Genomic DNA, 15,209 nt, shown 5'->3' on the forward strand with positions numbered 1-15,209 from the left:
TTTATCGTTTCAAAATTATCTGAAACCCTTGAATTGTCTTGGCAGTGCAACTATTATTCTGTAAACTATGATAAGGGCCTTTCATACAAAATAATCAATAATCACACTCATTCCCAGCAACCACGCTGGACAAACAATATTATCGTCGTGCAGAACATGGACTGCAGTAATATGTCGTATTTAATCACATGTTGATGACAACTACTGACGAAATCAGAGGCCAGTTTTTCATTTTTTCAAGTGTCTTACCCTATTACATTATTACTCAAGTTCTAGCTTAAAAAAGTTTAGCTTAACTAACTTAGCTTAATTGCAATGGGTGGAATCAGAAGCCAAGTGAAGTCTGCTTTTGAGTCTGCAATTGACAGATCAAGGTCTTAAAATTGCCAACATATCCTGAGCATTGCCAATCTAAACGGACTCTCCAAATCAACTACCCAATTCATAGCTAATCTTGCCTCGGACCATGAATCCGGATTTAATCAAACGCATGTGGACAGGAAATAATAGCAAAATTAATTAATAGGATCAGGACATATTTAATATGCATTATGGAAGCAGGTAAGCAATGACGGACGGTTATTAGGCCACGTAAAGGACCTTTTTTCCTATTTCGTTCTATTCAGTTTAAGACCCGAATTTCCCTTACCTAGTGTGTTGATAATCGCAATTAACATTTTTTTTTAGTAAGTGACTAGTTTTTGATTCGATGGGAACCGGTTATCATAAAGCGTAAGATAAACCACGTGACCCCATACGACTGTTTACCTAGCATACTGGCTGATTGTTGCAGTCAATCAAAATCAGTGTCCGGATATGATAGATAGATACGTAAATATTTATTGATTGGAGCTTTAAAATGGAAGTAGTAATGTAAGTCTGTAATGCAATCAAGAGAATCTGAATGCTTCTTATTACTAAGCTTGCGAGCAGAGCTGTTGTGTCTAGCCTTCCCGATTCGAATGAAAGCTCATCACAGTCTACGAAAAATTTCATACGAAAACTAAAGAATATTCGTGCAGATTTAGTCGACAAGATGGGTTACAGTAAAGACGAACTGGTACCACCAGCATGGATTGATAGTGATTATCTGAAACGAGTCTTGGAAACCGATTTGAAAGAGACAATCCAGGTTAGTGATATCAAGATTATAAATAAAATATCTAGAATTATATATATATATATACTCGTATCTAAAGAAATGCACATTTAGGACTTTCCTAATAAAGATGCTCTCTATCGTTAGTCACTCACAGCTTCAATTTTTGGTGTATGCACTCAGAAAGCGGAAAGCTTTTCAGTATGTGGTTTACGAGTGTAACAATATTGTGTGGGGACGTAGTCAAGATGTTCCAGTGGTTCTCTCTAGCAAATGCTACTAAATTAAGCGACACCGCTAGCTGTCGGCTCGTCGTGATAGGTTTCGCTATTTTATTTTATCAAATGCCTGATCTGGGTGCAATCTCGATGCTTTTAAATCCCCATCCAGCGTATCAAGCCACCGTTGTTTCGGCCTGCCTTTTGGTCGTTTACCATCGATGTTCAGACCAATCTTGGGAAGGGAATTCTCGTTGAACGAATTGCGTGACCATACCATCGAAGATGCCTCTCGTAATTTTTCCACGATCGGTGCAACCACATAACGACTGCGGATATCCTCATTTCGAATGTGATCAAAACGTGTCACGCCACTAATCCAACGCAACATCTTCGTCTCCATTACCGCAAGACGTCGTTCATTGTCTTTTATAGTTGGCCAACACTCAAAACCATAGAGAGCGACAGGACGGACGACATTGCAGTAAATTTTAAATTTAAGACGTTCGTTGATACGTCGATCACAAAGAACACCAGTTGTGGAACGCCACTTCATCCAGGTTACGTTAATGCGTGAGGCAATTTCATAACGCAGTTATCCATTAGCTGATAGCGTTGACCCAAGGTATTTACATCGCTCAGTTCTAGGCAGATCACTGCCGCTGCTGATTATGCCTGTTTCATGGGGATCGGTCGTCAAAAATTTAGTTTTTGAAAACATCATCTGCATAAAGCAGTGTGTAGAGCGCTAGACGTTGGATATCCCGTGTGACGGTGCCCATAACAAGAACAAGAGGAGTGGTGAGAGGGTGCTTACTTGATGAACACCAACAAAGACACGAAGCGGTTTTGATACTCCCGCCATACTTCGAACTTTACTTTTCGGATCGTGGTAGAGCAATTGAACCCAGCGCACGAGTTCTTCTGGCACTAAATGTTGTCGTAAAGCATACCAGATGTGTTCGTGTGGCACACGGTCAAACGCTTTCTCTAGATCCAGAAAGGCAATGTAAAGAAGGCGATGGTTCTCATGGTGTTTCTCCATGAGTAACCGCGCAGCGTGTATTGCGCCAGTAGTTCCGCAGGTTTTGACAAAGCGATATATGTATATGGTTGCCATTTACCTCTTGGTGGAACATAGCGCAATAATCATACCTACACCACTTTGAACACGGTTCGTTGAAATGCACTTCAACTCTTCCCAGAACTTCCCGTGGCGCCCGCACTCCTTCTCTACTGATCTCCGCCAAATTTTCTTGGCGCTACAAACTCATCGGCCATCTGCATTTCCCTCCTTAATGTATGACCTATCCATTGTCACTACCGCGTTCTCATCACATCATCGATAGGTAACTAGCCTGTGCCCAGACAAAGTTCTTTGTACAAAAAAATATCAGGCCTACGTACACCGATGACACGTCACGGACAAGTGTTGTTGAAGGCTTGGAGCTTTTGAATAAAAATGGGGGGTCACTTTCCATGCACTACTCCCATATAGCAACACAGAAAGAACACTAGCACAGGCCAAGTGCCCCCCCCCCTCCCCCTCGTCGAGAGATCCACGGAGGATCACAGTCTCGATCCATGTCTCTTCTGCCTTAGATAATCATTGAGACGGCCACTGAGGTTCCTTCCCTTCGTTAACATCCTCAAGCCATTATTCTGGAGGGTGTCACTAATATGTGGGAGTTTTGCGGGGCTAAGGAAGAGGAAAGGCAAAGGTAATCCTCATACGATAAAAAAATTAATTATACTTCATGAAGCAGAAGTAGATTTCATCATCATCATCAACGGCGCAACAACCGGTATCTGGTCTAGGCCTACATTAATAAGGAACTCCAGACATCCCTATTTTGCGTCGAGGTCCACCAATTCGATATCCCTAAAAGTTGTCTGGCGTCCTGACCTACGCCATCGCTCCATCTTAGGCAGGGTCTGCCTCGTCTTCTTTTTCTACCATAGATATTGCCCTTATAGACTTTCCGGGTGGGATCATCCTCATCCATACGGATTAAGTGACCCGCCAACCGTAACCTATTCAGACGGATTTTATCCACAACCGGACGGTCATGGTATCGCTCATAGATTTCGTCATTGCGTAGGCTACGGAATCGTCCATCCTCATGTAGGGGGCCAAAAATTCTTCGGAGGATTCTTCTCTTGAACGCGACCAAACATTCGCAATTCTTCTTGCTAAGAACCCAAGTCTCCGAGGAATACATGAGGACTGGCAAGATCATAGTCTTGTACAGTAAGAGCTTTGACCCTATGGTGAGACGTTTCGAGCGGAACAGTCTTTGTAATCTGAAATAGGCTCTGTCGGCTGACAACAACCGTGCGCGGATTTCATCGTCATAGCTGTTATTGGTTGTGATTTTCGACCCTCAAAGTTGTATTCTGCTATCCTTATTCTTCCTGATTGACCAGTGCGGTTTGATGTTGTTGGTTGATTCGTCTTCGGTGCTGACGTTGCCACCATATATTTTGTCTTGCCTTCATTGATGTGCAGCCCAAGATCTCGCGCCGATTACCGCCTGCTCGATCTGGATGAAGGTAGTTTGTACATCTCGGGTCGTTCTTCCCATGATGTCGATATCGTCAGCATAGGCCAGTAGTTGGGTGGACTTGAAGAGGATCGTACCTCTTGCATTCACCTCGGCATCACGGATCACTTTCTCGAGGGCCAGGTTAAAGAGGACGCATGATAGCGCATCCCCTCGTCGTAGACCGTTGTTGATGTTGAATGGTCTTGAGAGTGATCCTGCTGCTTTTATCTGGTCTTATTAATTTCGTCGGGATACCGAATTCTCTCATGGCCGTGTACAGTTTTACCCTGGCTATGCTATCATAGGCGGCTTTAAAGTCGATGAACAGATGGTGCAACTGTTGTCCATATTCCAACAGTTTTTCCATCGGTTGCCGTAGAGAGAAAATCTGATCTGTTGCTGATTTGCCTGGAGTGAAGCCTCTTTGGTATGGGCCAATGATGTTCTGGGCGTATAGGGCTATCCGGCCTAGCAAGATAGTGGAGAATATCTTATAGATGGTACTCAGCAACGTGATACCTCTATAATTGCTGCACTGTGTGATATCTCCCTTTTTATGTATGAGACAGATAATGGCTCTTTGCCAATCGTCAGGCATTGATTCGCTGTCCCATACCTTGAGCACAAGTTGATGAACCACTTGGTGTAACTGGTGGCGTATGCAGAATAAAGTGGTCTCGAACTGTTAATAGGTTGCGATGCGGAATGCTCAACATATTTGTTGGGGCAGTAGCAAATGCAATCCAAGAGGAGAGAAGCTATTTGATTTCATCACTTCAGCTGGTCTTATGACTGCAAACGTAGGGTGCGCCCCTACGTTCGTGGGACCGAGAAGAAGCGAAGTAATTGACCTAACAATCTGTACCCCAAAATTGTTAGAGTTGATTACACACTGGCGAGTGCTAGACGAGGTCTCACTGTCAGATCACCGATATCTATCATAGAATTCAATCTGACTATTGCGGGCGAACAGTCTGCAGTACAAAGACGGAACCCTAGGAAAACGGATTGGGCAAAGTTCAATGAATTTCTTGGCAATAAAGTACAGTTCCCTAGGCGACTAAGGACTCCGTTGGTGCTGGAAGATGAATTGAAAACTCTGAACTGCACACTTTTAGAGTGCTATGAAGAGGCTTGTCCTATTTCCCGAGGCCAAAGCGGTAAAACAGTTCCTTGGTGGAACCGAGAACTGCAAAAACTCAGGAAATCAACCAGGCGACTTCCAAATCGTGCTTGCAAAAGTAACAAGAACGAAGACTGGTTAAATTTCAGGAACTCACAACGTGAATATAAGAGGCTCGTGAGGTGCTCGAAACGAGACTCCTTTAGAGGGTACTGTGAGGAACTGGAAGGCGAAAGGGAGACTTCAAGGCTATGCAGAGTCCTCAAAAGGGATGAGTCGGTCAAGTTGGATTTTCTTAGAAAACCCGACGGTACTTTACGAGCTCCAGACTGGACTCAGTACAGACCCTCCTGGAAGTACACCACCCGGGAGAACGGGTGAGAGAAGTGGTAGGGGGAGAGTTGACGGTTCTTGCAACCCCTTCAACACGCAAGTGTTGCAAGGGGAACTGGAACACTGCGAAAGAGGTTGTTACCCATGAAAAGGTGAGAGCTGCCATACTGTCCTTTGAACATTTCAAAGCACCTGGCATGGATGGCATCTATCCGGCAATGCTAAAGGAGGGTATGGAGCATTTAGAGCGACCTCTAAGAAATATTTTTCGAGGATGTCTTGCTCTGGGCTACGTGCCTTCTTCTTGGCAACAGGTTAAGGTAGTTTTCATACCGAAACCTGGGAAAGATGACTATTCTAATCCAAAGAACTTCAGACAGATCAGCTTGACTTCATTCTTGCTGAAAGGTTTGGAGAGACTGGTGGAGCGTCACATTCGTGGAAACGCACTTAGGTCACACCCACTTAGTGAAAACCAACATGCTTACCAACGTGGAAAGTCCTGTGAGTCTGCTCTTCATTCTTTGGTCACAAAGATAGAGGATGCAACTTTAAATGGTGAGTACGCGATGGGGGTGTTCGTGGACATTGAAGGGGCTTTTGACTGTGCGCCTTTTCAAAAACTTTGTGATGCCGCCAGAGCGCATGGTGTTGATGATGCTTTAATTAAGTGGATCCATGCTATGCTAACGCAAAGATTGCTGTGCGCTTAGGTAGGGGTCGATCGCTACCTGACTACGGAAACAACGAAGGGCTGCCCCCAAGGAGGTGTGCTTTCGCCGCTTCTGTACTCCACAGTGTTGATCGACTCACTGCTATGCGAACTGCAAAATTTGCCAATACACGCTCAAGCTTATGCTGATGACGGGGCTGTACTTGCTGTTGATCGGGATCTTGGAACGGTGTGTAGGAATATACAGCGTGCCGTTGATTTGATAGACAGCTTGTGCCTTAGACATGGTTTGTCAGTTAATCCAAATAAAACCACAATGGTTTTATTCACAAAAAGGAGAAAACTGGATGGATTTTGCCTCCCTGAGATGAGGGGTACTACCCTTCAACTCTCCGAAGAAGTGAAATATCTGGTGGTCACTCTAGATAAAAAAATCTTCTTTGGAACAAACATGTTGAGGTAAAGATGAATCGAGCTCTCACAGCTTATGGGCTGTGCAGATGGACCTTTGCCTCGACATGGGGACTCAGGCCTCATGTGGTAATGTGGATATATGTTGCCATCATTAGGCCAATGTTCGTATATGCATCCGTAGTGTGGTGGGTTAAGGTGAGACAAAAAGGTTTTCGCCGTAAACTAGCCGCACTGCAAAGAACTGTGTGTCTGGGTATCACTGGTGCCAAGAGCACGACATCCGCGCAGCTCTGAATGCACTACTCAATTTGCCGCCCCTGGATATATTTATTCAAAGCACTGCAATGAGAACAGCTCATAGACTAGTTCGATTAGATCTATGGGAAAACAACGGATATGGGGGGCACAGAGCATTGAAAGAGTTACTGGGAGGACTGAATCTAGTTCTTACAATGCCTTGCGATTCTCGTATCCCCATACATCTGTTTGGTAGAAGATATGTAGTTACCCTGAAGCGTAGAGAGGACTGGGAAGACCCAGAGGAATGCATGGCGGGATATACGGAAGTCTTCTACACCGATGGCTCAAAAACAGAAGAGGGTTCTGGAGCCGGAGTCTACCTCTCGAATAAAAACGAGAAGTGGGCTTTTCCTTTGGGACAATATGCAACGGTTTGTCAAGCCGAAGTTTATGCGATCCTAAGGGTGGCAAACTGGGTGATTGACGAGCGGTTGAAGGGCAGGTGCATCGCAATCTGCAGTGACAGTCATGCTGCACTGAGGGCATTGAGCAGTCCGTTGATCACCTCGAAAATCATCCAGGAATGCAGAAACCGTTTGAACTCTATGTCTAGATTCAATACGGTGAAACTACTCTGGGTACCTGGTCACTGTGGCATAGAGGGAAATGAAATCTCGGACGCTTTAGCGAAAGAGGGGTCAATTTCCCCTATGCCGGGACCGGAGCCAGCAATTGGAGTATCAGTGGCATTGGCTAAATCTGTTTTCAAAAACTGGGAACAAGTTTCCCATAATGACAGGTGGCAGAGCCTAAATGCTGCTCGACACACCAAACTTTTCCTGCCGGAACCCAACATACGTACCGCAAAGTTTATCCTGTCGAAAAGCAGGAGGACTTGCAGGTGTATTGTGGGCATTCTGACAGGCCATAATTCACTAGCTGGGCATATGTTCAGAATAGGAATTACCGAAGATGATACGTGTCCCTCCTGTAATGAGGAAGCGGAATCCACGGAGCATTTCCTATGTGAATGCCCCGCCTATGGACGCATCAGGCATCAGATCTTTGGTGCCGATGTTCTCCAAATGCGATGGGTAGCATCACATCCACTAACGGAAATCCTGCGATACGTGAACGAATCCGGAATATTCCGTTAGACGGGGGACGCGAGTACAATGGGCCAACACGGCCTGAGTGCTCAGAAGCTGTAGCTTCTACCCCACCATTCACACACACACACACACACCTCTTGCATTTACCTGGGCATCACGGATCACTTTCTCAAGGGCCAGGTTAAAAAGGACGCATGATAGGGCATCCCCTTGTCTTAGACCGTTGTTGATGTCGAATGGTCTTGAGAGTGATCCTGCTGATTTTATCTGGCCTCGCACATTGGTCAAGGTCAGCCTAGTCAGTCTTATTAATTTCGTCGGGATACCGAATTCTATCATGGCCGTGTACAGTTTTTCCCTGACTATGCTATCATAGGCGGCGGAAGTAGATTTCCATTCGTTAAAAGAGAGTCTTCTTATGAGCTAGATTTGAAGGGTGTCTATTCTACATAGTTTCTGAACCGTCATCATTATCAACTTACTCCAGATTTTGCCTACTTTTATTAGAAGCACTGCAACAATTATTATTTATTTTTATCATCTCCATTTTTTCCAAACAGATAAAGAGCTACACAATTTGCCCGGCTGCGAGTGCCACTGATCACTTTACCAGTTTGATATTTCGCACTCGTATCACATATTCTTCTGACTCGCTGGATAATGGTGATATATCTCTAATTATAAAAACGTTGCCCACAGAGGATGGACTGAAGAAAGATATAGCTGAGTGCTACGATATATTCGCATTTGAAGGATCCATTTTCTCAAAAGTGCTACCAGTTTGCCACAAAATGTTAAGAGATATCAATTGCCAGGATATACTAGGAGCAAGGTGAGGTCAATATTTATAATTATAGGAAAAGGAAGGAAAGGAAAAAAGCAGCAGGATCACTCTCAAGACCATTCGACATCAACAACGGTCTAGGAAAAGGGGATTTATTTATTTATTTATTTATTTAATGAGGACAATACACAGAAATCAAATTTCTTACTACATATTGTCCTCAGAGGGAGGAGCAAGTAAATGGCATATTTTGCGCTTAAAGCTAGAGAGGGACATAGAGTCAAAGGAACCAAGCTGTAGGGCATTGTAGGACCGGCAAAACCTCGGGATCGGAGAGTGAAAGTAAATCTCGAGCTCGGCGAAGGGCACATCAAAAATGTCCGCATTACGTGTGTCATGAGACGAGGTGATACGGAGAGTAATATCCGAGTTGGCGGAGCAGTCCATCAGACCATTGTAGAGTTTGAAAAGAGTACACATATCAAGGAAGATACGGCGTTGCTGTAGGGAGGGGAGATTGAGGGTGCGGAGTCGTGACGGATAATCAGCCCGTGGAAGGTTCTTTTTATAAAAGAGGGACCGGGTGAATTTGCGTTGTACAGCTTCAAGAGCGCGGCCGTCACGGATGCGGTAGGGGGACCAGACTACACAGCAATATTCAAGGATGTTTTTGACAAGGGAATTGAAGAGTATTAAAGAGGGCTGGATTGAGGTAAAGTCGGACGAGGAACGTAGGATAAAACCAGACATTTTGGAAGCTCTATTGGTGATGTCAACGAAGTGGGAATTGAAACGAAGTTTATCGTCGAATATCACACCCAGGTCTTTGAAGGAGGTCAGTAGTGAAAGAGGTTGACCACTGAGAGAATAGGAAAAGGATGATGGGGAGGGTTTAAGGGAATAGCGCATCCAGTGGCATTTGTTGACATTCAGTGTTAGCTTGTTGACCGAACACCAACGGGCTAAATTATCAAGGTTAGATTGTAAGAGAGCACAGTCCAATGGAGACGAAACAGAGGCAAATAAGGTCGTCTGCGTAAAGCAAATACGAACAGGTGAGGATGGAGGCGAGGTCGTTGATAAAAAACATGAAGAGTAGGGGGCCAAGTCTAGAGCCTTGGGGAACACCAGAGGAAGGAGAGAAGGAACCAGATGAGTGACCATGAAAAGAAACTTTGCAGGAACGGTATGAGAGATAGGAGGAAAGCCAGGAGATGACTGAGGGAGGGAAGTCTAGCGAAGAAACTTTAGAGAGGAGAATGTTATGGTCAACGGTGTCAAAGGCTTTGGAGAAATCAGTATAAACAGCATGTACCTCCCGTCGTGAATTCAAGCGTTTAACAACAAAGTTGGTAAAGACCAGAAGATTTAAAGCCGTTGATCTATGTTTCACGAAACCATGCTGCTCTTTGACAATGAGGTGACCGAAGTGCGTGGTCAACCAGTCGTTGACGTATCTTTCTAGGATTTTGGAGCAAGAGGAGAGAAGAGAAATGGGGCGGTAGTTCACAGCAAGGGAAGGGTCTCCGCTCTTGAGGATAGGAATGATAAGGGCCTCTTTCCAGAGACGGGGAAAGTAGCATTCGTCTAGACTTTTGTTATAGATTATACACAGGGGGAGGGAAATGTGTTTTCTACAGTTAAGGAGGAAGAGATTAGGAAGCCCATCGGGGCCAGGTCCGACATTGGGGTCAAGGTTACCAATGAGGAACTCAACCAAGGAAGGCGTAAGGAGAGGAATGGCTAGTGATTCGGAGGAGTCTGTGGTTATGAAAGGTGTAGACGGTGAAGGGCTCGAGGCAGAAAACACTGAAGAGAAGTAGGTGCAGAGAAGGTCGCAGGATTATTGTGGGGAGTTGGCAGTGGAGTCAGCGAAGCTGATAGAAGAAGGGACTGATTGAGTTGGATTACGAGAGTTGCGAGCGTGAGATCAAAAGGGTTTTAAGTTACCGCGGGCAAGGGCGGCTTCGACGCTCAATAGGTACGCGCCTTTCTGACCATTGACTTCACAGTAGATCGTATAGCCTTAAAATGAGCAAGGTCGGCGTCATGTTTAGAAGCCCGAAACTTCTTCCGCAGTATATGTTTCAAGCGAATGTTAATATGAAGTTCCGTTGTGAACCAAGTTGGGTACGAACGTAGGTAGGGATGAGAAGAAGGGACATAACAGGAGAGGAGATCAGAGAGGATATTGTAGAAGGTGTTAAGAGCTTGATCACACGATGAATTACTTAATATATATACCCTGAGCTGAGTTCAGACCGTCAAAATTGGCTTTGCGGAAGTTGAACTTAGTGGGTTGACGCTTGGTTTTGGGTTTTGAACGAGGGAGCTTCGCTTCAAATTCAACCGCTGGATGGTGAGCGTCGGTTTTTACATACGGGGATGTGCCAGGAAATAAAGAGAGGTGGCGCTCGGGGAGGTTGGAAAGGAAAAGATGGAGAGTGCGACCCAAGGAGTTTTTGGTGGTATTGAAATTCAAGGCAAAGCAAGTATACATAGAGGAAGAAAGTGGGAGGGAAGAATGGGAGTGGTTGTTGGAAGGAATTGGAAGGCTAGGATGATTAGGCCAGTTGAGCATGGGGAGGTTGAAATCTCCACAAAGCAAGAAAGGGAGGGAAGTGAATCTGACGGTAAGGAGTTCAGACAAACTGTCAAACAATTCTTCATACAGGTGAGAAGGGCTAGCACAGGGGACATATACACAAGAAACAATGAACGGGAGGAAGTTGGGCGGGGAGACACGAAGAGCAACACAATCAAAAGGAAAGCCAGAGGAGGAGAAGACGAGTTCAGCGGGAGGTGAATCTTTTATAGCAATTAGGACTCCACCGCAGCGGAAAGTGGAGTATCCTTCGGGGAGCTCGGAGTATAATATGGCATCGTCTAGCCAGGTTTCGGAGATACAGATGGCATGGTGTTGCTGAGCCAACGCGGATAAATTGAAGGCCCCCAGCTTGGTTCTTAAACCCCTGACGTTCTGATAAAACAGACGGACAGTGAACATGGATCCAGTTATATAGCTCGGAGAGGCAGGCGGGTTGCCCTGAAATTTACCCGCGAATTGGGGCGCTTATACCGCTTGATGAATACACCTTCAGGCCAGAAAGAAAGGTTGCCGAGGACATCAACTTCATGTAGATAAGTAACCTTGAAAGATGCAATCACCCGGTCGGTGTTGTCGTCTTTTGTGAGTTTAATGCAGGACAGAGGAGAGAGTAAACCAACTTTGCTCCGTATATACTCCAGAACATCGTCCGTAGAAGTTGTGAACGGTAGCCTGAAGATGAAGAGCTGTTTAGGTGGGGACGCCACCTTTAACTTGGGGCCACTGGTATGGATGGATGAAGTGCCAGAATATATGGCGGTAGCGGGAAGCAGAGCTTCGTTGGCGACAGGAACGATATCAGAAAGTGGGGCGGCTGTGTTCCGATTCGAAACTTGCTGAGGAGGCTGCGGATATTGTCCCGTCGTAGGCGCGATGGAGCGAGACAGGATCGGAGGCTCGGTGGACCGTAACTCGTCGCATGGGGGCCGCTGGATTAGGGATGTAGAACCAGTGGAAGCAACCCTGATGTAGGAGGGCATTGCAGGCGAATTCAACACAGATTGAGAGGCCTGGTGCATAGACTCCTGAGATGATGTTGAGGCTACATTGTTATGCACAGTAGAAAGCGCCTTTTCGGAAGTCACAGTCTCGTCTAACGGATTCCTGAGCCGTCGGGAACACGCAGATGACGACGTCGATCGCTGCATTTTTGGCTCTGCACCAGTGTTGCGGTTCACGTTTTCGGCGGAATTCAGTGATTGGGCTGAATCGGGGGGCTTCGTATGGTCGTCCTTGGCAGAAGGAGATGTAGACACAGCTGGAGGTACAGTAGATACAGTAGAAGCCGCCGGTAGAGGGAATCCATTTGACTTCGGTACCAAAGCAGAAGGCTCAACGGCGCGTTGAATGGCGGCTAAGGTCGAGGACTGTTTGTTGAGCAACTGTATTCCTGTAGAATCCTCAGAAGAATTTTTGGCCCCCTACATGAGGATGGCCGATTCCGTAGCCTACACAATGACGAAATCTATGAGCGATACCATGACCGTCCGGTTGTGGATAAAATCCGGCTCAATAGATTACGGTGGCCGGGTCACTTAATCCGTATGTATGAGGATGATCCCACCCGGAAAGTCTATCAGGGCAATATCTATGGTAGAAAAAGAAGACGAGGCAGACCCTGCCTAAGATGGAACGATGGCGTAGGTCAGGACGCTAGACAGCTTTTAGGGATATCGAATTGGTGGACCTCGGCGCAAAACCGGGATGTCTGGAGTTCCTTATTAAGGCAGGCCTAGACCGGATACCGGTTGTTGCGCTGTTGATGATGATGATTTCAAGTTATGCATTAAATATTGTAGGATATTTTATCAGTCATCTGAACCGCAGAAGAATCTCGTTCTCCAGGATCTGAAACAATTTGGCTACAGCACTCCTTCGCGAAATTATCTTTCAGCGGAAGAGTGTGAGGCAATGTTCAATAAATTGGCTTTGCTTCATGCAACCACGTTCAAAATGCATGCAGATGTAAGTATAGGTCTATAACAGAGAATTGAATAAAAGCAATTTATCGGAACCTTTTCGCAGGGAAACACAGATGTGAGTAAATTCAAAGGAGTTTTCTTGAACATGCCCGACATAGAAGACGTTTTCCTATTCGCCAATGCAAAAGATCTTCTAGCTGAAGTAATGAAAGATATTCCTGGTCTGGAAGAGTACTCTCCGAAATTAAAAGCATTATCCAATAAGGCGCTCATAGATAAATGCATTCAAGTCATCAATGAGCCAGGATCATACAATGTCCTAAATCACGGTGACTTGTATGCTAAAAATATGATGGTAAAAACGACGGAGAATGGAAGCGACATTGTTTTTGTAAGTTGAAAAGCTGTAGAGGAGATATACGATTCAAAAATGATAATTTACCTTGAAACTGCAGGTTGATTACCAACTATGTCACTGGGGCTCGCCTGCCGTCGACGTTGCATACATAGCAAGTGAAATCCCTCCTAGAAATCGTACTGACGCCATACGACACTATTTTGATGTTTTCACCAGGACATTACAGAAACTAGGATACCAGGGAGAGACTCCAACATTTGCACAACTTGAAACAGATCTAAAGCGAAGACAATCTTTAGGTATACTTGTAGACCTCTAACATTTTTTTGAGAAGTTTACTTAATTTATTCTCCTTTTTAGAGCTATATGTACTCATTGTATCCGCTCCATTTATGGCTGTCGACGAAACATCCACTAACACTGAAGGCATGGATATAGATACTTTCATGGCGGATCGCAATTTCATAATCCAGTCATTCAAGGACGAACAATTTGTTGCATTGTTAAAAGATTTAATGCCTATTTATTTGGAGGAAGGTTATTTTGATCATTTACTTTGATAACGATATAGACTCTGTGCCAAAATATATTTTTTTTACTTTACAAATGAGGATTCCGCTAAAAGAAGCGAAGTACTAACCAAAATTTATTACAATCAGTTGTTCGTCTTTTCTCAAACTACTGGCAGAGTTTTTTTCCTAGCGACATGGGAAACGAGGGAACCCTTCTCCCTCTATGCCCTCTAACGGGGCTAACGGGGGAGGACGGGGCCGTGTGATATGCAAATGGATGAAGCCGGCAGAACTGAGCTTCCGGAATACACCAGGATCTCCGTTGAATACTTCATCCCAAAACCTAGAAATTCGATACACACCACGAAATCTGAAAGTCTAATAATGAAAAATGTTTAAGCTACGACAAAAAGAGTCAAATGTGAAGAGGCCTCCCAAGGAAAGTCTTATATCTTATGCAAGTGCTAATGGCCATTCAAAACACCACTATAGGTGAAGCCAACAAAATTTTCTCCAACACTTTCAAGGACCTTAACCCAGACACATCCCCGATCATCGGACCCGTGCACCGGAAACATCTGAAGAACTTTGACGCCAATGCTAACTAATTGTTGTGCGGTACTAAAACCTTTCCCAAGTCGTGGCAATAAAATTACCCAAAAAACACAGGGTGAGGCAGAGTAGGCCTGACAGCCTCTCCCAATCCACAGATTCTACACCAGTTTTCAACAGCTCTTCTTACTTTATCGTATCCGAATATCAAAAAACGGTATCGCAAATTCTTAAGACACTAAAACAGCTGACAAACAACTCACGAGACCAAGATATTCTAGATGCCTATGAAAGCATTGTGAACAATCTAAATATCAACAACGACTTGTACTTCATCAAGCTACAACTTTCTGAAATCTGCCCTCGAATTCTACGCTAACTCTAATCACATTGACATCATAGTACTACAAGAAACTTTCAGCCTAAACTTAAACCCCCCCCCCCCCAATTCAGAAGGATTGAGAACTGGGGCTACTTCCTAGCCTTCATAGAGGCAAGAGACAACTGGACCCCCAGTGAGGGAGGCCACGAGAGCTTCGTGGAGCAACACAAGAATGAACATTTCCGAATGTAACTTCTCCAAAGAGTTTTGGTAAGAGATTAACCGGCTCAAACCGTTTCAAGATCATAAGGAGCACCTAGATACCTAGGACTACGCGATTCCGAAGCCTACATAGCGACGAAATCTATGAGCGATACCATAAAAATACCATAC

General features: G+C 44.9%; 1 protein-coding gene across 2 annotated transcripts; it reads left to right on the forward strand.

Moving 5' to 3' along the window:
• Positions 1-263: 263 nt before the first annotated feature.
• On the forward strand, positions 264-14,085 carry LOC119660444. 2 transcript variants are annotated; one of them, XM_038068997.1, is made up of 8 exons: positions 264-561; positions 688-873; positions 934-1,132; positions 8,319-8,590; positions 12,950-13,115; positions 13,176-13,463; positions 13,528-13,729; positions 13,791-14,085. In XM_038068997.1, the coding sequence occupies exons 2-8, from the start codon at positions 860-862 to the stop codon at positions 13,988-13,990; spliced, it is 1,341 nt and encodes a 446-aa protein (XP_037924925.1). In that variant the 5' UTR covers positions 264-561; positions 688-859; the 3' UTR covers positions 13,991-14,085. The 2 variants fall into 2 exon arrangements, with proteins under 2 accessions (XP_037924925.1, XP_037924926.1); XM_038068998.1 differs by having other exon boundaries at positions 267-561; positions 1,023-1,132.
• Positions 14,086-15,209: the final 1,124 nt, after the last annotated feature.

This window comes from Hermetia illucens, chromosome 6, assembly GCF_905115235.1.
Source record: "Hermetia illucens chromosome 6, iHerIll2.2.curated.20191125, whole genome shotgun sequence".
NCBI classification, from domain to species: domain Eukaryota; kingdom Metazoa; phylum Arthropoda; class Insecta; order Diptera; family Stratiomyidae; genus Hermetia; species Hermetia illucens.